General features: G+C 39.3%; 2 protein-coding genes across 5 annotated transcripts; both read right to left on the minus strand.

The window, feature by feature from the left end:
- Positions 1-12,622: 12,622 nt before the first annotated feature.
- Positions 12,623-15,974, minus strand: LOC103960456 (3-ketoacyl CoA thiolase 1, peroxisomal). Its single transcript, XM_009372942.3, has 14 exons — positions 15,711-15,974; positions 15,517-15,593; positions 15,292-15,376; positions 14,971-15,097; positions 14,784-14,882; positions 14,631-14,698; positions 14,445-14,552; positions 14,273-14,350; positions 14,046-14,178; positions 13,811-13,907; positions 13,424-13,547; positions 13,224-13,332; positions 13,007-13,090; positions 12,623-12,900 (listed from the first exon to the last, which is right to left on the minus strand). The coding sequence occupies exons 1-14, from the start codon at positions 15,804-15,806 to the stop codon at positions 12,824-12,826; spliced, it is 1,362 nt and encodes a 453-aa protein (XP_009371217.2). The 5' UTR covers positions 15,807-15,974; the 3' UTR covers positions 12,623-12,823.
- Positions 15,975-16,955: 981 nt separating this feature from the next.
- On the minus strand, positions 16,956-23,885 carry LOC103960467. Of its 4 annotated transcripts, none has more exons than XM_009372950.3 (9): positions 23,684-23,885; positions 20,186-23,035; positions 20,011-20,097; positions 19,220-19,372; positions 18,754-18,917; positions 18,527-18,674; positions 17,859-17,981; positions 17,677-17,764; positions 16,956-17,480 (listed from the first exon to the last, which is right to left on the minus strand). In XM_009372950.3, the coding sequence occupies exons 1-9, from the start codon at positions 23,723-23,725 to the stop codon at positions 17,275-17,277; spliced, it is 3,861 nt and encodes a 1,286-aa protein (XP_009371225.2). In that variant the 5' UTR covers positions 23,726-23,885; the 3' UTR covers positions 16,956-17,274. The 4 variants fall into 4 exon arrangements, with proteins under 4 accessions (XP_009371225.2, XP_009371246.2, XP_009371239.2 ...); XM_009372971.3 differs by having other exon boundaries at positions 20,186-23,072; positions 23,684-23,884; XM_009372964.3 differs by having other exon boundaries at positions 20,186-23,166; positions 23,684-23,884.
- Between the last annotated feature and the right edge of the window lie 374 nt (positions 23,886-24,259).

Here is a 24,259-nt window from a genome sequence, read left to right on the forward strand (position 1 = left end):
GAGTCAACGCCTCATCCTTTATCTGCTTTTTCTCTTTCCTCGGAAGCAGGCCACCAAAGACCGAGAGCAGGCCCAGGCCGGACTATCCTTCTCTCTCGCCTATCTGCTACACGCGTCCCTGCCCAGCAACTTTCAAGGTTTGGCCCGGGCCAACCTTTCAGCGCCTCAGCGCCGCCAATACCTGAAAAACCGAGTCGATCCTCTAGTTGCACCACCTACAGCCTCTTGGCACCCACCAAGCTAATTTTTCAAGTCCCAAGACTCCCAAAAATTCAAGAAGAAGAAAATTCAAATTTTTGTTACATTGGTGCAGCACAGAGTAGAAGAATTACAACGAGAGACGACTTTTTGCAAGGGCAAAAAAAATAAAAGAACTCTAAGGGATAGGGGATAAAAATTTCCTCTGGCTTCTCTTCCTTGTTGATATAATGATTGTTCTCCAAATTTATTTAATCCCCTGCTTAAGACAGAATTAAATAGGTATTGGGGGCAATTACTTTTCTTTTCCTAGAAGAAATCTATCTCCAAATCAAGAAAGAAGATCAAGTTCAAATTAGGAAATAACTTTGCAAGCCTAAGCAACTTGGGATTCTTACATCTACTATCATTTTCCTGCGTACAGCACAGTAGGTGTGGGGGCATTTGTGGAGCCTAAAATAATCCCAAAAATTCTAGAAGCAACACGTGGACTTTTATTCAAGAAGGACAAGATTGCCCTCAATAAATGAGCATGCTTCTCAGATGCTCCCACGCGCAGTTCACATCCCTGGAAGACTCAGTAGCTGAACACAACTGCCCACAGCTCACCTGCCCTTGGCAAAGAATTAAAGATAAGGATTAATTACCCAAATCCTATCTTTAATACATTCCTAATTGAAGATTGACTCCAATCAAGTAAGTAATCCCAATTTAAATCAATTAGGGATAATTACCCCATTATCTCAAGATATTATTTCCTATTAAATATCTTGGGACTATTTAGATAATATCTCTCCATTAAACACTATGGCCGGCCCTATCCCTATAAATACCTCATATTCTACCAATTTTTCAGGGCTTTTGCAACCTTAAAAAGCCTCAAACACTTTACTCTCTCAGATAAACTAACTTAGGCATCGGAGATCCGTTAACCTAACCCCCTCCCCCCAACCTCATGGGCGCGTGAGGCTTAGATGTTTGATCAAATGTGTTGATTGTTTTGCAAGTGCATTTTCGTCAAGACTGAAGACGGCAGAAATTTGCATCGACAATATTAATTATCCCAAGATTTATAAGAATCATACTCATACTCTTACAGCTGCTGCAACAAATCCATCATGGTTCCTTTGCATTCTCTATGCTCTCGTGCTATGCAAATACATCCATCAGCCGGATACCGTTTCATTCCATGCTCTCAAACCTCAATGTTCACCTCTCTTGCCTTGTATTTGTTGATGTGCCTAGCCACCAACTCTCTGATCATGACATGATTTCAAGGCTACACTCATGTTATGTCATAACCCGCTACTCATGGGTGTGACAAATCATCCCCATCAAAGCATGATGACTGCCTTGTCGCCCGTCCGTCTCCTCCATTTAGGCCATCGCTCTTTTGGCCTCAATGCCATCTCTGTAGAAAAAGGTATGTAGGCTAAAAAATATATTTGTTATTGATACGTGAATGTGGAAAAATGGAAGAGAATGCCTTTGTTTCATTATATTTCTCTACAATATTACAAGGATATATATACATGATACAAATGTGTAGGTAGGACAAGGTAGTCGTCCTAGTGTGTAGGTAGGACAAGGTAGGACGGCTGTAGAGGACAAGGTAGCCGTCCTAGTGTGTAGGTAGGACAAGGTAGGACGGCTTGACGGCTGTAGGACGGCTAGTGTGTAGGTAGGACAAGGTAGGACGGCTGTAGGACGGCTTATTCTTCGAATAATAATATTATATACAATTACACAAGGACTCCAACCATATTCCTTATTTGTCTAACATTCCCCCTCAAGTTAGAGAGTGGATGTCAAGAACTCCCAACTTGCGTAACATACCCGAAAACTTTTCTTTCCCAAGAGGTTTGGTAAACAAGTCTGCCAACTGTTGTGCCGTACCCACATGCTTGGTCTCTATTGTGCCATCTATAATCTTATCTCGTATAAAGTGACAATCCATCTCAATGTGACGAGTTCGTTCATGAAAAACAGGATTGGCAGCTATATGTAACGCTGCTTGATTATCACAAAATAAAATGGAAGGACCATCCAAAGGAATGTTCAAATCCTTCAACAAAAAACGAAGCCAAACTATCTCGCAACAAGCACCTGCCATGGCCCTATATTCCGCCTCTGCTGAAGAGAGCGAAACGGTTTTCTGTCGTTTCGTCCGCCAAGAAATCAAAGAACCGCCCAAGAATACACAATACCCAGTAGTCGAACGGCAAGTGATAGGGCAACCTGCCCAATCAGAATCCAAAACGCAGTTAACTTGGTCTGGTTGTCAGAACGAAATAATAAACCTTGACCTGGAATAGCCTTCAAATAACGAACAATACGAAGCGCAGCATCCATATGAGATATCCTTGGCTCGTGCATAAAACGGCTTAGAACATGCACAGAATAGGTGATATCCGGCCGAGTGATAGTGAGATATATTAACCGACCTACTAATCGTCGATACTTTTCAGGATCCTTGAGAAGTTCTCCTTTATCAGATAATTTTGTGTCATCCATAAGAAAAGCAATGGGTCGTGCTCCCAAAAAACCATAGTCCTTGAGAATCTCTAATGCATACTTGCGTTGAGAAATATAAATCCCTTGTTTGGAACGAGAAACCTCAATACCCAAAAAATATTTTAAATCACCAAGGTCTTTTATCCGAAAATGATCACGGAGAAAAGACTTCAGAGAATTAATGGCACTAGCATCATTGCCTGTAATCACAATATCATCCACATAAATGAGCAAAGCTGTGAAAGAAATACCAGACTTTTTAGTGAACAATGAATAGTCAGCTTTGGATTGTTGAAAACCGGCAGAAATGATGGCACTAGTGAATTTGGCAAACCATTGGCGAAAAGCCTGCTTAAGACCATAAAGTGACTTGTGAAGGCGACACACAAGATTCTCCCCCTGTCGCCGAAGACTAGGAGGATGAGACATATAGATTTCTTCATGTAAGTCACCATATAAGAAAGCATTATTAACATCAAGCTGATGAAGAGACCAAGACTGACTAGCAGCAAGAGCAAGAAGACAATGCACCGTAATCATCTTAGCAGTAGGAGAAAAAGTGTCATGATAATCAATACCTTCAGCCTGAGTGAAGCCTTTAGCAACCAAACGAGTTTTGTAGCGGTCAATAGAGCCGTCGGAATTGTGCTTGAGTTTGTACACCCACTTACAACCAATGGGAATGTTGCCAGGGGGCAAGGAAGTTAAAGTCCAAGTACCATTAGCATGTAAAGCTTGAAGCTCCTCAATCATAGCACGTTGCCAATTGGGGTCAGTGGCAGCCTCGGCAAAGGAGGAAGGCTCCACAGTCCGACTGACAGAGTTAATGTAAGAAAAATGCCTGGGAGAGTAACGGTGATAAGAGAGAAAATTACAAAGTGGATATCACGTACCTTGTGTAGAACCGGGTTGCGAAGTCGAAGATGGGTGGGATGGTAGAATCACCTACGAGCAAACGTAGTCTTTTAAATAGGATGGAGGTTTATGGGCACGGGAAGAGGTACGGGGAAGGGGAGGATTGGTAGGTAGTGGGGGGGTAGGGATGTCCGTGGGTAAAAGGGTGAAAGGTAAGGAAGTAGCAGGGGGGAAGGAGGGAATGCCGAGAGGGCAGGGGCATGGGGAGGAACGGGGAATGGGGCATCAAGGGAATCTGTGGGAGGCGTAGAAGGGGAGGAAGGTGGAGGAAGGTGAGGCGTCGGGGCAGGAAGGGGTGGGTTATATGTAAAGTCCAGAGGGGGTGGGATGGGTAGGGTAGGCGAAGAGGATGGGATAGGAGGGTGAGAAACGGCATAAGGGGAAGTAGTTTCGTGAAAGATGACGTCTCGACTAGTGAAAATGCGGTGATTGTCGAGATCGTAAAGGGTATAGGCCTTTTGTCCATGAGGATAACCGAGAAAAATGCAACGATGAGCCCGAGGGGAAAATTTGGTGGTGGGAGTGACAGATGTGGCATATGCCAGACAACCAAAGACGCGGAAGTGGTCATAAGATGGGGTTTTCGAAAAGAGAACCTCAAATGGGGATTTATGATGGAGAAGACGGGTAGGGAGACGATTGATGAGATAAGTAGCGGTAAGAACACATTCTCCCCAAAACTTGATAGGAAGATGGGATTGAAAACGAAGGGCGCGAGCGGTTTCAAGAAGATGACGATGTTTTCTTTCAACAACGCCATTTTGTTGGGGGGTATAAACACAAGAAGTTTGTAAAAGCACCCCATGATCAGAGAAAAAACTACGAAGACATAAAAATTCACCACCATTGTCAGTACGAATGCATTGGATGGTAGTGCGGAATTGGGTAGTGACATAAGCAAAAAAATCCTTAATTAATTGTTGAGTGTCAGATTTATGTTTCATGAGGAAGACCCACGTAAAGCGAGAAAAATCATCCACAATGGTTAAGAAATAATGAGCACCAGAAAGAGAAGATTGACGATTCGGGCCCCAAATATCACAATGAATTAAAGCAAAAGGGAAAGTTGATGAAATTGAACTCAAGAGAAAAGGTTGACGAGTTTGTTTTGCCAACGGACAAACATCACAAATATGACTAGAATCAAAAGTACAATTAAGAGAGCTAGATGCTAAAGCTTGCAAACGAGTGGAGGAGGGGTGACCAAGACGCCTATCCCAGAGGGAGGAGGGGATGGTAATGATGTTGCAGAGAGGTTGACGGGTGGGGAGAGAAGAGGTAAGGGCCACAAGGTAATACAGATCGCCACGTCGCTTACCCACACCAATCATCGCCTTCGAAACCAAGTCCTGCAAAACACACCAAGAAGGAAAGAAGGTTATGGAACACGATAATCCATCTGTAAGTTTACCAACCGATAAAAGGTCCACTCGAAAATTAGGGACACATAAAACATCCTTCAAAGTAACTGATGAATTTAAAGGAAGAGTGCCGGTAAAAGTAATGGGAGCGGAAGCACCACTAGGCAAAGAAACAGGCGGCAAATGTGAAGGAGAACGATTAACCAAACATGAAGCGGAAGAAGTAATATGATCTGTAGCACCACTGTCAAGAATCCATTGACCATGACGAGAGGTGACAGGTAACAAACCTTGGGCAAAATCAGTAGTGAGCACGGCATTGGCCTGAGGAGGGGTGGTGGTGTCATGTAGAGTAGCTAGAACACGGGAGTGCTGCTCGGCATAGAGGTCAGGCATGGCAAGCTGCAAGTCATGCAAAGTGGGCTGGGCCCCGTGCACTTGGTGGGTCGCTGGAGTAGAAGAGGAGGCGGGAGCCTGGGTGCCTTGCACGTGATGGGCCTGGGTGAAATTATGGGGCCTGGAAGCAGAAAACCGTGGCTGCCGGGGAGGACTGAAAGGTGCATGGCTGCGGGAAGAACTAGAAGCAGTGGCACGGCGCGGTGGTCGCCACGGTTGGCCATGGAGAGGATGGCCAACGGGATAGCCATGAAGTTTATGGCAGGTGTCTCAGGTATGATAATCAAAATTGCAGTAGGTGCAGTGGAGGGGAGGACGAGCAGAGGAGGGACGGGACGGGCCACGAACAGCCATGGCAGCAGGTTGATCGACAGAGCGGAGGACGCCCAGGGAACGTTGTTTTTCAGCTTGAGACACCGAAGAACAGGCCTGACGAACAGTGGGAAGGGGATTCATTAAAAGAATCTGGTCACGAGCAGCAGCAAAGGATTCGTTGAGGCCCATTAAAAATTGCATGAGTTGTTGACGGTCATGCTTGGCGTTGCAAGAGCACGTGCAGCCATCATTATAAGAAGCAAGCTCATCCCAGAGAGCTTTCAGGCGAGTAAAATAGGCGGAGATAGAAGAAGAACCTTGAGAAATTGTAGCAAGTTCCCGGTTGAGTTGGAAGATGCGTGGAGCATTACTCTGAGAGAAGCGTTCGCGAAGATCATCCCATACAGCTTGGACAGAGGTGGAAAAAAGCACAGATTCTTGAAGGTCAGGTTCCAAGGAATGCAGAAGCCAAGAGAGAATCATGTCATTGCAACGACGCCAAGCCGCGTGAGCATCAGGGTCGTCGGAGGAAGAAGATTCTTGGATATCGCCAGTGATGAAACCAAGTTTATTCTTGGCACTCAAGGAAAGTTGCATGCCACGGGCCCAGGATGTGTAGTTATCACCATTCAACTTCTTGGATACAAGGACAAGATTCGGGTGGTCGGAATGATGAAGGGAAAAAACACCATCGGAAGAAGAAGAGTCAGCCATGGGAACGGCAGAGAAAGCTGGCGAAAAAAAAATTAGGGCTAGGGTTATAAACCTGCTCTGTATACCATGTAGAAAAAGGTATGTAGGCTAAAAAATATATTTGTTATTGATACGTGAATGTCGAAAAATGGAAGAGAATGCCTTTTTTTCATTATATTTCTCTACAAGATTACAAGGATATATATACATGATACAAATATGTAGGTAGGATAAGGTAGCCATCCTAGTGTGTAGGTAGGACAAGGTAGGATGGCTGTAGGACGGCTTGACGGCTGTAGGACGGCTAGTGTGTAGGTAGGACAAGGTAGGACGGCTGTAGGACGGCTTGACGGCTGTAGGACGGCTTATTCTTCGAATAATAATATTATATACAATTACACAAGGACTCCAACCATATTCCTTATTTGTCTAACAATCTCAACATCCAGATTTCATCCCTGCTGCTGCCGATGATCTCTAGTGGTTCACTATCGCCTTCCTCAACCTCACAAACCACCTCCTTGGTATTCAAATTCCCAAAATTCACAACCTGTGCAGAAGCATACCTTCATCCTGGTACCACTTCTGAACGCGGTCGCGAATCTTCTGCGAAAGCCTTGCACTCACCTTCCCTTGTTCTCTCACAATCAGCAACACCTCCCTCTGCACAGGCGCCGGCAACAAACACGGCCTCGCCCTATGAATCCTTCTGTTGTAATCCTTCTCCTGGTTCCCCAAATACTCGTGCTTTTCCTTATCGGTCAAGTCCGGGTCCATTTCGATTTGATTCGAATGCGCCATCAGACCCACAATGATGCATCAAAACTTGTCTTGCTCTCTGTAGACGAAATCGTCACGCCCAAAGTCCCATTTGGGTTGGTCTTCCCTTCCAAATCGATCTTCTCGAGCATCCTGCAATTGGCTAAGGTCTCGAGCTCCTTTTACAACTGGGCTTTGGTGTAAACGCCGCAGGGTCTGAGGAATACCATGAAGAACGAGTCTTCGGTGCCGACGATGCTCCACGGCCGCCGATCGGAGAACAAGATCTCGGGGACCTTGTATTTCTTGAACCCACTGAGCTTGTTGAGCTGGACAACAATGTTGGCCGGTAACCCATGCGAGTCCCACTCTTGGGATCTTCCGCCATGGCCGTCTGAACCTTGGAACCCTCCCGTAACCAAACGCAGGATAGAAGGGTGCAGCAGGTACGAAAGGCCTCCTGGACTTCCTCAGGAGTACATGATAATCAACATTATCAACATACATGGATCTAGAATCCACCTCCTCTTTCTCAGCCTGAGATGGAGAACCACTCCTTGAATCTTGAACAGTGCCCATCTCCTTCTGGACCTTGGCGGGTATGTCGCGGAGAGCGCCGACCTCCTCCTGTATCCGAGATCCCTGAATGACATGTCGACGTATTTTCCATCTTCGTTGGGGATCTCGGCACCGTAAACCTCGTGCTCCTGTTGTTTCTCCATAGCTCTCCGATATGCTCTCCATCGCTTAGCCTCTCACTGGTTTTCCGTCCATCTCTGCTGAGTCTGCTCTCTCTCAATCTCGTTAACACTCTGACCCAACAGTCTAACGGCATGACTTTAAAGCATCCAGAATCACCTTCATCTGATCTCTCATTAACTCGGTCCGCTTCACAAAAAGGCTCCAATTCAGCAACATGCAGCTTCCCCTACTTCTTATACAGCAAATCTCTTTTGTTGCAATAAGGTTCCGACATTATCAAACCCCAATCTCTTTAAATTTTAATATATCAGAACTTTTTTCTCATTTCCGCAATTTTTTCTTCTTTAATTAATTTCCAAACTAGGGTTTCTCGGTTGTTTTAGTTTTAATATATCAGAACTTTTCTCTCATTTTTGCATTATTTTTTCTTTAATTTGTGTATGGGACCCTGTGGATCTCTTAGATTTTTTTAAAGAAAGAATCTCTTAGAGTTTTGATGCACAATTGCACATTTTATTAACCAAATCCGAATCAGAGACACAAAAGCCAAAAAGTGTGCACACATGAATCATTCATTCTATGTATGAAAAAGCAGAAACATTAAAACATTAAATTAAAACCAGATAAGCAAACCACATATATAGATTAAAAATACAAAAGCGAGATACACAGAATTAAGTACTTTTGGGAGGACTTTAAAAGAAAAGGAACTGTTGGGAGGAGTAGAAAAGCTGCTGAATCATATGCATTACAATGTTATTTGATATTGTTTGAGGTGATGATGTGAGAATTAGAGATCTATTAGGGTTTTGGGGCTTGGGATGCCAAAGCTAATTATGAGGAAGGAGGACGGTGAAAAAATGAGCCAAAGTAGACTACTAAACGATCAAACATCATGCGTTTCACTGATTTTCTCTTGGCGGGAAACACACTCCCTACTTTTGGCTTGAAGCATGAGTAGTATTGCGTCTCCCGCAGAACCATCATCTTTATTTCCCGATCATCTGGGTTCTTCTGCTTCTTCATCCCTTTCTCTTCAGCCTCTTCAATATTTGCCCTCACTGCCATCTCTCTCTCTTGTGTAACGTATATGTGTATGTTGTTTCGGTTGCGGGTTTCTTTGTTTTGGTTGTGGGTTTCTTACTCTAAGAAGAGGGGGTTTAAATAATGAAAAAGAACAACTAATGATGAGATGACTAGATGAAAGGACAACCCAAAAATCAACTCAGGAAACAACGACATGCATGAGGACGAGACAAATAAAATCACTTTCAAAAATGAAAATGGGATGCATTTACAGATGCCACGTGGTTTTGGCGGCCCACTGCCCATACTTTCATTGGAGTTTCTTGCAGTGCCCACTCGCGGGAACATGATATTTTGGGAAGATTGATTAGTATTTTCAAACCCACTAACAACTAGAAAAAAAAACATGTAATATTGTCAATATAAAGAATATACGGAAGAAAGTGATTGAGTTTGAGGAAAAAGGTCACAAAAAGCTATATGAAAGTGGTTGTAAATCTTCATCCCAAATTGCAATTTGGACTATAACAAGGTCTCAAGTTTATTTGTAAATCCACTCTATTATTCAAGACATTTAATATTTATCAAGACAAATTTATGGCGTACAATTTCAACATACATATAGACAAATTCATTTTTTGCAAGAATCGAATATAAGACCTATCACTTACAAGTGAAGAAGAATATCATTAGACCATAGTACTAAGTGACAAAACAACAATAATTTTGAAAATAAGTGTTTATAAGTCAATTTCAAAATTGGAGAGATGAAAATTTTGAAAATAAAAATTATAAAGAAAAAATAGTAATTATGTGAGGAATTGTTCCCATTATATGAGATAATTAAAAATACATACCAACTGAAAAATGGATATTTAATATGCATAATTTTATTTATATAGTTTACTTTTGTTTCAAACCTCGGCGGTTCAAGGAAATGTTTTCATTATGAAGATACAATGCGTAAATTTAAAATTCTTTATTAAGAATTAAACATATTCATTTTGAGTTATATATATTATTGAGCTTTTGACATAATCTTATGTGTCACTTTCTTTTATGTCTTTATTGATTCTTTTTCTTTACAAATAATAAAATAATCTCACGAAATATATTTGATGGAGTTTTAATGAAAAGGGCTTCTAAATTTATTTTTTTTGTAACCAAAAATCATCTAATAACTTTATTTAATAAAAAACAACTTGAATTTTAATGAAACTGATAAAATTTTAATATAATAAAAAATTAAAAAAGCATACACTATTTCTACAAATGTTCACACTATTTTTTAAAATGTTCACACTATTAAATTGATGACATTATTTCTAAAATCAGTGCCACTAAATCTTGAAACGAGGATACTATTTCTAAAATCGATGACATTATTTCTAAAATCGGAGCCACTAAATCTAGAAACGACGACACTATTTCCAGAACAACGCCACTATTTCTAGAATTGCTGCCGCACAGTGAAACTATTTATAGAAATAATGGTCACTATTTTTTGTAAAATTAATTTACAAAATTATACTTTAAAAAAAATCAGTATTATATCAATGTGTCCTTTTTCAGACAATTCCACTTCATAATAATTTCAATTTAATATTTTAAAATTTGATAAAAGCAAGTTTTAAAATAATAAATCAACAAAATAAATTCTAATTAAAAATAAATAAATAAAAACACACACACACATATATATATATTATCTCTAAAATTGAATTAATGAACCCTTTTTGTCAATCAAAAGAGGACGAAAAGACATCTTTGTCTTCTATCACAACAAAAAAGTTAAAGATGATAACGTAATTTTACAGTACAAAATTTTACCTTTTTTTTTAAACCTCACTTTACATGTAAGTTTATCATCTCTAATTAAAAATAAAAAATAAAAATAAAAACAACAACAACAGTAACCTATCTCCCACTCTCCTCACTTATAAGTTCTCTCTCACTCTCTTCCTCTCTCTTTCAATTTTAACAACCAAATTAAAAAATTTCACACATTTTATAGGTGGGCATGTACTAGTATATATTTATAAAGAGAGAAAATGAACAGGAAGAGAAGAGAGACAAGGGGGTGGGGCCAAGTGGAAGATGAGAGAGGAGAAGTGGACAGATGGAGGAGACGGTGGAGAGAAGAGACAGGAGAGAGGGAAAGAAAAAGTTGGGGGCGAGGAAAAGATAGGAGGGAAAGAGAAAAATTAGTAATTGAATTGTTTAATGTCGAGTTTTGTCTTACTTATGAAATAAAATTACTATGTGGTTTTTGGTTAATTCTTAAAGTTTTGAAATTTTTTTTATTAATATTTCTTATATTTAAACTAGCATTTGCCTACATATTTTGTGTGTATGAACATCAGTTTTTAGAAAATGAGAAGGGGGGAGAGAGAGAGAGAGAGAGAGAGAGAGAGAGAGAGAGAACATGAGGAAGTAGGAGGTTTTTGTTTTTGGTTTTTTATTTTTTATTTTTTTATAAATATTGAAGGTATTTTAACATCACCTATAAGTGAGATTTCAATAAAAAACAGTAAAATTTAAATATGTGAAATTACATTATTGTCCATCTTTTTTGTTGTATGATAAAAAACTAATTTATCTTTTCACTTTCTTTTGATTAACAAAGAGAGTTTTATTAATTAATAGAGATTATGAAGAAGACGGTGGTTTAAACTCGGGATATGGTGGATTGAAGATGACGACCACATCCCCTGAGACCAATCTACCACTACTAGTGATTATTGATTTCTAGAAACTTTATATAAGAATCTTATATAGACAACTTTGAATTGAATTAAAATCATTAGCATGGAATGGAGGGAAGCTTCCTGGACAATATCCCCATAGATGTGAATGAAGTGACATTTCCATGGGAAAAAAATACTCCAGATAACGTGTTAGTTTTGGTTCCCACTTAATGGATAGCATCCAATTACGTTCTCAACGAAACGCATGCAGTGACACCAACTTTTCTTCTTCTTCCATGCATCTTCCTTGAGTAACATTCCTTATGACTAGATGTTTGAGGACCAAGGCATCGGCTTCTGTGACACAAATCAAACTCTAAGTCCATATTTTCTTTTACCCACCAACCATGGTAGCCGAAAGAGTGGATTGGAAGAGGAAAAAAGATGGAACGAGACCTAGATAAAAGAATAGTGAAGTGGAAAAACAATCGGCAACTTTTGAACAATTAGGATTGAAGTTCCAATTTGTTTTCGAGTCCACATATCTTATCTGAATTGGTACAACCTCATCTTCATTCATCTAGGACTTTATAACCCTAGATTTACGTAATGGTTACGAATCGTTCTCAATTCTTTTTATTGTTCTTTTTTTTTTAAGTAGGTACGGTAGAGCATATCGGTACACAACATTGTGATTTAAATGCTTGAACGTTTTGTTTTGGTTTTGGGAATTTACAGAAAATATATAAACCCCTTAAAAATCAAAGTAAACGTGGAGACCAGGTCATTCAAAAGAAACATGAATCGATAAGAACAAAAACATAACAGAAAAAAAAAAAAGCCGTGAAGCTTTATTAGGCCTGATTTGGTACTGAGATGATTCTGAAAAAAGCTGGTATAAAAAAAAAGCTAAAAGCTGGGAGCTGTTTTTGTATTTGGTAAACATTCAGCTTCAGTTTTTTTTCAAAGTTTTGGATGAAAAAATGCCAAAAACAAAAAGCTACAAAACCCAGCTTTGAAAAACCGACTTTTTTTCACATCTGTTTTACATAAAAGTTTACCAAACACTCTGTTGCTTTATTTCATAGCTGCTTATTCTCACAGCACAGTAGAAGCAGTTTTTTTTCAAAATACAGCAATACCAAACCAGCCCTTAATTAGGTTTCAAAATACATCCCTGTGGGGTATTTATTTTGATGAACCAACAAAATTTACCAAGATGCGCTATGTAACTTCGTTTGGCAAAATACTGTTCCTCTAGACAGCTCTAGCATTGCTTAACTCATCAACTGAGTCCCCTCTTTCAAAAACTGCAGCAGCCCCCATACCTGAGCCTGCAACAAGGACACACACACAGTCGCGTTTCTTATTCTCGTATCAAGCCCTCAATATTCTACCTTAGTTCATAGTTATATTAGACGGAAGAGCGCAAAAGGATACCTATGCACATGGAGATCACACCAAAGCGGTTATCCTTGCCACGGCGCTTCATCTCATTCAGGAGAGTTGCAACACAGCGAGCACCTAGCACACAAAAACAAATACAATATTCGCCTCAGATGACACAGTGAACGAGTAGTTGTGTCAAAACATATCAGCTTTAGTTTATTGCAGAAATTTAAGATAAGATTCTAATTTAATTCGTCAGTTCGTATACCTGTAGCACCTAAAGGATGCCCTAGAGCAAGAGCGCCTCCGTTAACATTGACTTTCTCAGGATCAAGCTCCAATTTCTTGATACAATATACATATTGAGATGCAAATGCCTAAATGAAACCAATAAAACTGCTTAGTCAAAATCTTCAAAGATAAGCTAATTCATCTTGAAGCTTACAGAAATCAATAGCAATGCATTACCTCATTTATCTCAAATAGATCTATATCATCAAGCTCAAGACCAGCAGACTTCACTGCTACCGGAATTGCAGCAGCTGGACCAACTCCCATGACAGCGGGATCCACACCAACAGCAGCAAAACTCCTGCACAGAGATCATAAAGTTGTATCCAAAGTACAAAGAAAGCTTTAGCTAATTCTTGAACATATCCATCTCAAGGAAATTAACAACATTACCAATGAAAAGAAATATTAAGAATGGATAAACCTCTACCAGCCCATCTCTCAATTTTCGGTTTCTTAATAATTAGAGTTCTTCACTATTAATTTGCAGTATCTGTACTATAAAGTCAACTCGAGAATAGGAAGTCAAGCAATTAAATTGAACAAAAATAATCAACGCCATACCTGAAAACACCAAGAATAGGAAGTCCCTTCTGCATAGCTAAACTTCTCTTCATAAGGAGGACTGCTCCAGCACCGTCACTCACCTGGCTAGCATTTCCTGAAAGACAAAAGCAATGAACTGATTCACAATGCTTGAAGCAAGTTTAAAAAAGACGAAAAAGTTGTGTAAAATTAAACGAAGAAACTGTCCTGCATAACCACCAGCAAGCTTTATGATAATTGAGTGACAAAATACCTGCAGTTGTAGAACCATCTCGTTTGAATGCAGGCTTTAGTTTAGCCAAATCGTTCATGTTTGCATTTGGACGGATCCCATCATCCACAGAAATTGTAACAGGCCTCTCCTCTCCAGTTTTTGGGTCCACAATCTGATGATACAAATAACCAATTACAAGAAAATAAAATACCATTTTACTTATGTAGAACTCTTCACAAATAAAGGGAGCACATTTTTATATTTACCTTAGTAGATACAGGGACAATTTCATCTTTGAATTTACCGGATGCTGCGGCTGCAGCAGCACGCCTATGTGATTCTACCTGTTCACAAACATTCATGGAATTACAGATTCAGCATTACCAGTTTATCGAACAGTTAATGCATGTTTTAACTTAAAACAGACAGAAAACTCACAGCGGCTCTGTCTTGTTCCTCCCGAGTCACACCATATCGCTCGGCAACATTTTCAGAAGTCACACCCATGGGAAGAACGCAGTCGCGTGCTTGTGCAAAGATATCCACCTATTGACAACATACATCAGTTCAAAATAACACCACGTAAACAAAACTATCAAGTAAACAAGGAGAGTTAGATTATACTTTAGGGTTAACTTTACTTAATCCACTAATGTTGTCAACTGTCATGGACTCCAATCCAGCTGCAATGCCTGCATTCAAAACACAGATCAAGTCCATTGATGGAGACCACCTAGCGGCTAATTAGATGCATGCATAATCAAGAGTTTTTCTCACCAATGTCGTAATATCCTGCTTTTATAGCAGCAGCTATATCAGCAACTGCCTGAAGGCCAGATGAACATTGCCTGTTAACAGTTCTAATGGGAACCGTATCTGGACAAAACCAACAAACCATCACACTATAAGCCAAACCAAACACAAAGAAGGGCCTCCAAAACATCAATTAAAGCTAAAAACTTACCTGGAAAGCCAGCGTAAAACGCTGCCATCCTGCATTCAATTGCTCTAAGTGAGCCAGGTGCCAGAACTGTACCAACAACTATATCCCCCACCTCATTTGGGTTCAAATTTGTTCTCTCTATCACTGCCTGCATAAAAAGCACACCAGATGTCAATATCCAATCCCCCTTTCTATTTGTACATGCGATACTCTACTTTAAGCTAATCCAAATTGTGAGAACGAAGATTCAAACTCGGCTGCGTAGGGGTCAGGGGGTAATACATTCACAATTTGTAGAAACACATTCATTTCTCTGCAATTAAGTTGGGAACTGTATCTAACCTTTAAAACAGGCGCCAGTAAATCATCAGGCATAGTGTCCTTAAAACCGCCACGCTTCGCCTTGCAAATGGCAGTCCGGTAGGCTCTATGTAACATGATTTTGCAGCAAGATTCAATAGAGAGAAGCTTTAAAGCTATCAACTTTATTACAAATTCCATACAAAGATACAAATAAGAAAAATTTAATAACTTCATCAAATCAGTTTAAAATTTTAAATTACTCACGCCACAATCACAATATCGTCTCCAAAAGCAGATGTTCTATGGTATGCAGCACTATCCCCAGCTGCACATGTTGAAGCCTAACAAACCATTTCAGAAGAAATAAATTAAAATAAAATTAAAATCAGCTGAATAATACAAAGCAAAAATATTTACAAAATTAAGAAGTGAACTGAAAAGAAAGTGGATAAACTTACAGAGAGAGCAGCAGATTCATAATCTGGAGAAGAGACGGAAGAACTGGGTCTCAAATGCTGAAGCACAACCTTCTGTCTGTTAAGTGCTTTATCCATCTCTCTCTCTCTCTCCCTCCTCTCTTTCTCTCTCTAGAAAATGGAATGCAGAAAGCTCTCCTTGATCAGTACAATTTGTGGAGCAGCAAAAAATATGCAGCGGTTTGTGGGAATTTATAGGATTATGATTGATAAGATCGAACCTTGAAATTTCCAAGTAAGGACTTACCAAAGACGCCAACCCACTTAGTCAAATTGTGAAACGGAAGGGCTGATGCTACCTAATATTATACTCCGTTTCAGAAGACCACGAGTAAAGCCACCAACCACAATAATTCCCACGTTTTTCACTGAAACCAACCACAGCAAACTTGAGTGTATTTTTGCCCATCATCATTTAGTTATGATGCATGTTCGTCATCTTATTTATTATTGTTAGATAAGTTTAAATTTTAAGATTTATGTTTATCCATTACACAAATCTTAAAATTCAAATTCATATAACGATGATAAATAAGATATTAAATATACACTAGATGATGAATAAAAATGCTTTCTAATAAACATATCCATTTTTGCTTTTTCATTCTTCTAGGAAAATACAACGAACCAACAACTGCCACGTTTTTCCACTGAGACCAAGAGTAAAATCCATTTTTGCCTTGTTCGACGAGTGATACAAGAATAAAATATGAGAAAAATTCTAAAATGTCGGCAACCAAAGGTCAACAAAAGTCCACAATTCCGTTAGTTAGGGGTATTTTCGTAATTTTAAAACGGGTCGTTACATTACCTTTGGTGGGTGTGAATCCACATGAGGCCAAAATCATTGACTAAGGGCTGCCGTGCAATTTCGTTTTCCATACTCCTTTCTCAAAAAATATAATTTTTTTTTCTTTTAAAGTATTATTATTAAGAGGAGAGGAGGGTTCGAAATGAGGAGTTTAGATGACGCATGGGTTGGAACACAACTCATATTAGATCACATGTTTAATTAAAAATCGAAACTAGGGCACAATAAATAGACAACAAGCCATATATAACACGGTTAAGTACTCTTTAATTGTCTATTAGTGTCACTCCGATTCTATTTTTATTAAAATTTTATAGCCAGTTTTATTTGTACATATATCTCCTAGACGAAGAGCCATCGTCATCAAAGGTTGGTGAACGCACATTTTATAAATCAATAAGAGAAAAGGGACAAGGTAAAAGGAAAACCAGACAAAGTCCTATCATTTGATTTCTGTGTATATAATATATACATATGGACAATCGTTTCTCCAGCAAAAATACATTGACACCAAACTTAGCAGAAAAACTGTCGATCGCCTCTTCCCAGCATGCTAGTATGACCCGGTGTTATTTTACAAAAGAATAAAAAAATTATGTAGTCTCTTATCAACAGAAGAGCAAATCAATACACCGACGAATTGTGGGGATGAATTGATCGCCGTCAAAGTTTTGATCATCGACCGGAAGGGTTTCCGTTGGAGATATCATATAATTCTGGTACCTGGCAAGAATGTCAAACATTGGGCTTTATCTGGCTTGTCTGATTGCTAGGTACCTTCGCCTGAAGTGCGTTGGACATAGCTCGCAACCTGTTAGTTATCTCGGTGAATGATGGACGGATGTCAGGATCAGGTGACCAGCACTGTTCCATCAGGTTCTTCCACTCAGAATCACAACGTTCTGGAATAGGAGGTCGAAGAGTGTTCTTCACAATTCCACCTTCGTTCACAAGTTTGCAATCAGTTGAAAAATTAATATAAAAATTCGAAGTATCCATGTTGATCCTAATTCAAAGCAAGCAGGGGAAAGATATTTAAAACAGATCCAATGAGATTTTTCAGCCAACGAAATTTCTTCATTTTATTCGCCATCAGTACCGATGATATTGATAATTAGGTCCATGACATAAACTTACCAATGATGGCACCGCAATGCATATTGGCATATGGTTCCTCCCCGGTCAAGATCTCCCACATTGAAATTCCAAATGAGAAAACATCAACCTGTCAAAATTAATACCATAGCGTTAATTACAAAACAAACAATTGTCTTTGCCTTCAACATTGCTGACATATATATATATATAGTCATACTAACCTTCTCAGAAACCCGGATGCTGCTGCCATTTAACAGTTCTGGTGCCATCCAAGGAAGAGTTCCTCGCACACCACCAGATACCAAAGTATTGCGTTTGATTCTCGATAAACCAAAATCTCCAACCTAAAAGATCAATTCCCAATCATCAGCATTAAAGAAAAATCTTTTATCCAAGTCCCCAGGGAAAAAAATACAGTAATGAATGAAACATTTTGATATGTGGCAAAAATTTCACATAAAAGGTTCCACAAGGGATACAAAAAGGGGTGTGCTATCCACACACGTCTTTTTACTTCTTAAACACCCTTTGTTAATTTCTATCCTTTGATCTTCTTCAACTCATCCTATCTGACGGCTGAAAATTAAAAAAGTGTGTGAGAAGTAAAAAAAAGGTGTGTGGATATCACACCCCATACAAAAATGATCACTTTCTGACTTCTACCCTCCATTTAAGAGAAAAGAAAACTCCCACTGGATCTACCCAATTGCATCAGCCGGGAAACTTTTGGCACCATAATAGTCAACCTAGTTTTATAAAATTTCCCAATTCCGCTTTAAGGAATTTCAAGGTCTCCGGAATTGTATAAGGACTACAAAGAAAAATGCTTTCTAATAAAGAGCTTTTATGTCAATCCCTGAACATGAAACTTGGTTCCAGATTAACTTACCTTGCATATAGGTCGTTGAGGATCCCTCAAGTTGACTAGCAGATTGTCACACTTTAAATCAAAATGGACAATATTCTTTGAATGCAAGTATTCCATGCCAAAAGCTGCATCCATGGCAATTATAAGCTTTCTACGACGGTCAAGTGATCTGCATAGGAATTCCATGTTCTAAGATATACATAAAAACTTTAAGAAGCAAAAAGGAAAAGAAATGATAGAAAAATTACCTATCCTTTTTTAGTAGGGCATGCCTCAGTGATCCATTCACCATGTACTCAGTTACAGTTGCCAACGTTCCTCCAGCTCCATCAGGTACTACTCCATAGAATGCAACCACATTTGGATGATGGAGAGCTGAAAGGATTTGCGCCTCTCTCCAGAAGTCTTTTGTCTAATACAACCCAAATGAACAATCAACTTCACATGTGTGTCAAATGAAAATTACAAATATTCACAGAAATTTACAGATTGTCCATAAGGTACACAGTATTTTCCAGATAAAAATGATACACTTGTTTGAAGGCAGAAGGTGTATGTTACAATAGATGCTAGAAGCCACAGAATGTCATATTACTCAAACATTTAATGTCACGAGTTATTGTCAATAAAACAACCACAGATGTTAACTTTTCTCAACACCAACTGTGCAGGTACTGGGAAAAATAACAAAACAAATTTGTTCAGGAAACCCACCAGTCGGTCTTGCTCTGATGATCTTCCTGCAAAACAGCTCTTTTTTATTCGCTTTATAGCAACATCTGTTCCCCGCCATTTTCCATGATAAACAGTTCCATATGTACCAGATCCTAATTCCCTTAATTCTTCAAGATCAGCATTTTTTATAATCTGGATCACATTTAGAAAATTCAGTTGCATAAAGAAATTGAACTTTCGTAAATTCCCAAAAAAATGCTGGAAACTGATCTATTTACAAATCAGAGAGCATTTTAGTAATACTATTATCTCAAGGAGCGACACAATACTACTATCTACACACATATGAGAAGTTTATAAGCACATGAGTGATTGTTGTCTGCAACACATCCCATTGTTATCAGTGAAAAAATCTCTCCATACAGACTACATATCTATGCTCTTAAGAGGCAAGAGGAGCAAGAGCCATCTGTTCTCATTAGGGATTTAGGAGACTCGAGAAACATTGAAATGAGAATCATTGCATTTACCAAGAGACAATCCCATCATATATAATCATCAGATGCTATACTTTTTCAAGGGAATTTAAAAAACAATGAACTCTTTCTTCTTTGAAGAAATAAATGATAAGACCTTTCAATTAATACAATGATTGGTATCCTCAAAATTGACCCACAGCAAGAAACCTCTTCAAGAATTTTTTTTTTATATATAGAATGCTGCAACATAAGCTGGCAGCAGCGGGGACTCCAGTCAGCAGATGTAAACTTGTGTACTATAATAAACAAAAACATGTTCCAAACAAGAAACTTAAGACATCAGCGGAATACCTGCAAGCCATAGATGCTGGCTTCCATTTCAGCAATCATTGCATCACTAAATGATTCATTTTTGTCTTCTTCATCAGCCTTATCATCCTACAAATAACGCAAACAGTAATTCAAAGTTCAACTCTACAAGTATATACATAACTTGCAAATCAGATACAAACTTCATCAATTTTACCTCATACTCAGAGTCTTCATTGACGCTTTCCACCTCTGTTGCAGTAGGAGATATGAGATCAACAACAGGTTCGTCCACAGCATATGGGGAAACTGGTGATGAAGACTGAATGCCAGAAGTAATACCGTTCGTTATGTCTTCCACAATTTTCACTGACTCCAACTGTTTTTTATCATTCCTCATTGTTGGGGGTTTTGTTGGTGCCAAACTAACATCTTCGACATTTGAGCTCAACTTCTCAGCATTCTTATCAGGGTAATTTACAAAGCCATCATCAAGAAGAGAGACCTGTCTTTTAAACGCAACATCTTGGACTGGCTTATGCAACACCATGTGGTCACTCTTTTCCAGTACAGGATCATGAAGAACTGTCACTGGGTGCACATGTGCAGAGTTCATATGCAGGGGTTCTTGGAAACGCATATCCTTTTGACTTGCAACAAGTTCTGGTCGTGCAGGCTCATGGGAAACTTGGCCATTGGACAACCCTGAGATGAGATCAGCCAAAGAATTTTCATCACGAGAATGCTGTTTAGTACTTGGAAATATGCCTGCAACTTCAGAATTCCTGGCCCCTGAAACATCATGTCCTTTTTCACCACTAGGCATCACTGCCAAAGCACAGTCCTGATCATTGGCAGTTCTTTGACTCGTGACAAGAAGATCGGCAGGGCTTTTGTCACCCTGGAAGCTTTGTGAATCCTCCACCTTCTTGTTTACCAACGGTTGTAAATTAATTGCTGCAGGAACAACCCCAGGGGCAAAAGTAGATGATGGTTCGGGGATTATATTAGGAAATCCATTCCGATAATCAACTTCAGTGGCAGGTGATCTTGTCCCATAAAGGGTTTCATCTTGATGTAAGAAAGGATCCTTTTGATTGACCTTCTTCGTCTGCTCCAAAGTCAAAGAATCTTTCTGTTTAGCTGTCCGGCATTTTTCATGAAAATCATTACATTTGGGAGAATCTTCATTCCTGCCCAGTGATTCTAAACATGGAGATGAATTTGGCAAATCCAGTCTGCTGCGCAATCCTATCGACTCCGTACCATGTAACTGATTGTGTAACCTAGGATTCAAAGATTCAATATTGTCATGCAGTAGAGTCGGCTTTTCTTGAGAAATAACTGAGTTTAGCAGCAATGATGATTGAGCCTTTGCAAAAATTAAGGGGGACGGTGGGCTTATTCCTTCTTGTGAACAATATACAGACCTCCTTCCATTCTCTTGCAGTTTTGAATCAGAATATGCATGATGCATGCCAGGATGACAATCAACGTAATCATTAGATCCTGACAACATATTCTTTGAATCTTCTTGGTGTGAGACAAGCTCAGGAGAGAATATTCTTTCCTTCTGCACTGGCCTCTCATGGGAGAATCCATCAAAATCACCAACATTTTGACCGACAACTAAAGTAGACATGGGATCTTTGCTGGGATTGTGGTTGAGACTATGTCCTCCATGGTATAGGCCCAGTTGTCCATCATCAGCTTGCTTACAAGGGTGGTGATAATCCATAAGAGTTACTGCCCCCTGTGGATGAATTTTATAACCTTCCGTGCTATTGCTGGAGTTATCTTGTGGTGGTTGAGCACTTATAAAAGAACTGCTACTCTCATTACTGCCCTGGCATGAGTTTAGACCATGTGATTGTAAATGAACACCCTTGGAATCTCCTTGCTGATGCAGAATGGGAGAAAAGGAAGACTGAATGGGAGACCGAGTCATATCCTGGGGTTCACTTAAATTTTGATTAGGATGCAAAGCTTTAAAATCACTCCTAATTTCCATAGGGAATAGGACAGTCTTGGTTCCCTGTTGACTTGCTTCAGTAGTCGAATTCTTACCTCCAATGTTTTTCCTAGGACTAGGATCTATCATGCCATTTACAGCTGCAACATATTGGTAATCAGGGTTACTTTGATGTATGCTATCTGCCTCAAAGGAAGATGTGTTTTCAGATTCACCTAACGGAATCAAAAAGATTCGAGGTCTCTGAGAACCCTCATGCCTTTCGAGGCCATGGTACTCCTCTATCATATTTTGAAGATCTTCATCAGAAGAAACGGATATAAGAGCATCAAGATCCTCGCTTGGGAGCTGGTACTTGATTGTATGAGGTTGGTTGCAAAAACTGAAAGTTTTCTTCACAAGCTCTTCCCATGAAATACTTTTCCTGAAGGAAATAATGCGCGTCTCCCCCCCAACATATCTGAGTTTCCCATCGCTAGGCCTGGGCAAAATTTTTCCACCAAAACTGCAAAGAAACTTCATCTTCCCAGATTGAGAACCATCCAATGCTCCTGAACCATTAACAGTGTTGGAAAGATGGGACTCAGACATATACATAGGTAAGGCAGTTGGTCCAAACCCAGCTCTGTCAACATTCAGTTCTCCAAAAGCCTTCCTTGATCCTTGTCCGCTATCAACCTCCTCCCTGTTGCATCTGCCTAACTTGTCAAGACAAGCCTCGCTTTCAATATCTTTACTGGACCCTTTTGCCGAGATAAAGTCAGACGTATCAGATGCACACTCGGAATCCATTCTCCTCAACCCCAGAAGATCAGTAAGATCCTGATATCCCAGCCGATTATTCTGATTATAATTCAACCCATCCCCATTTTCGCGATTCTCAACCATATCAGTCACAGCAGGAACTCTTCTCGCTGCAGAACGATCCTGAAGAAACTCCATAGAAAATTCCTCACCTGTCTGTACAGAAACATTCTTATGTACATTCTTTACTGTGTTTGGGACAACAAAAGTCGCTTCTTTCTGGATCCATTGACCTGATGTGCCAGGCACCTCATTGGTCATGGTATCAAACAAGTGCTTGGACATACTTAGCTGCATACGAATGATCACTCAGCTACCAGAAACTCTCCTTCAAAGTGACAAGTTAAGACCAGGCATACAAGTCACTCTTCATACCAAAAAAAACTTCTACTCTAATACTTCTTTTTCCATTACAACGAATCCTTTGGCAAAAACCACAATCAAATTCAGAAATCATGTACATTATCTCCCTATACTTCCATAATCAAATAATAATATAGTATCTCTATGATCAAATCACCAAACTGAAACCGCGAAACTCCACCCATCTATACAGAAAAAAGAATCCCACTATCTATATGTATTTTATTCAATTTCAACATATCTAATCACAAACACGAAAGGAATTATCATTTGCATGCTGGACTAGAAGAAGCTGAGACCATCCAACAAGAACAAACACAACTTCCCCTAATAATCCATCATTTCCTGCACAGTCACAGATCCAGAACACAATTTCCCTAAGAACCCATCATTTAAAACAATCCCATGTCATCCAAATTACAATCAACATGTTGAAACTAGAGCTAAGCAGATCAAATACAGAACAAATTCCAAGCGGGCATGCTTAAAACTGAGATGGGTACCGATCAAAATCCAAAAAAAAAAAATGGAAAAGGCAAACAGAACTGGAGATAAAAATTTGAAATTTTAGAGTACCTGTGTGTTGCAGCTGGGTTTGGGGAGCTGGGAAGCTGTCATTTGTGTGAGGGGAGGGAAGGAGGAAGAGAAAATTGGGGGAATTGGGGAAAATTGAGGGATTTGGATTTTGGAGAGATGAAAAGGGAGCGTGGCTTACGGCTACAGGTTCAATCTCGGGCGTCGGAGAGCGACATTGCCGAGAATTAAGCGGCATCGACCCGCACGCGGTATTGCCTTTCCATATATTGTTAATTAGTTTATTATTATTTTATTAATTTCTTTGATTTGAATATTCACTCTATCCTACGTGGACTTTTAACTTTTTAGTATTTTTCACAAGAAGATATTAATTTCAAGTACAAGGTTTATTTTTTGTATTCATATAATAATATGCACATAAAGCATAGTGTGGAGGGTTACATGTAAAAGTTTAGAAGTATTTCTTAGACATATAATAATAATAATCTTAAAAATTAAATCATAGTTCTATTATTCATAACTTATAGAAAAAATTAATAATACAAGTTACAGTTGTCCACGACGCATTTTCTTATTTTGAAAACGTTGCGTTATAACTTTGTTGTCAATTGAAGA

Source organism: the organism of the source record quoted next, unplaced genomic scaffold (genome assembly GCF_019419815.1).
Source record: "Pyrus x bretschneideri cultivar Hongxiangsu unplaced genomic scaffold, Pyrus_bretschneideri_v1 Contig10, whole genome shotgun sequence".
Classification (NCBI taxonomy): domain Eukaryota; kingdom Viridiplantae; phylum Streptophyta; class Magnoliopsida; order Rosales; family Rosaceae; genus Pyrus; species Pyrus x bretschneideri.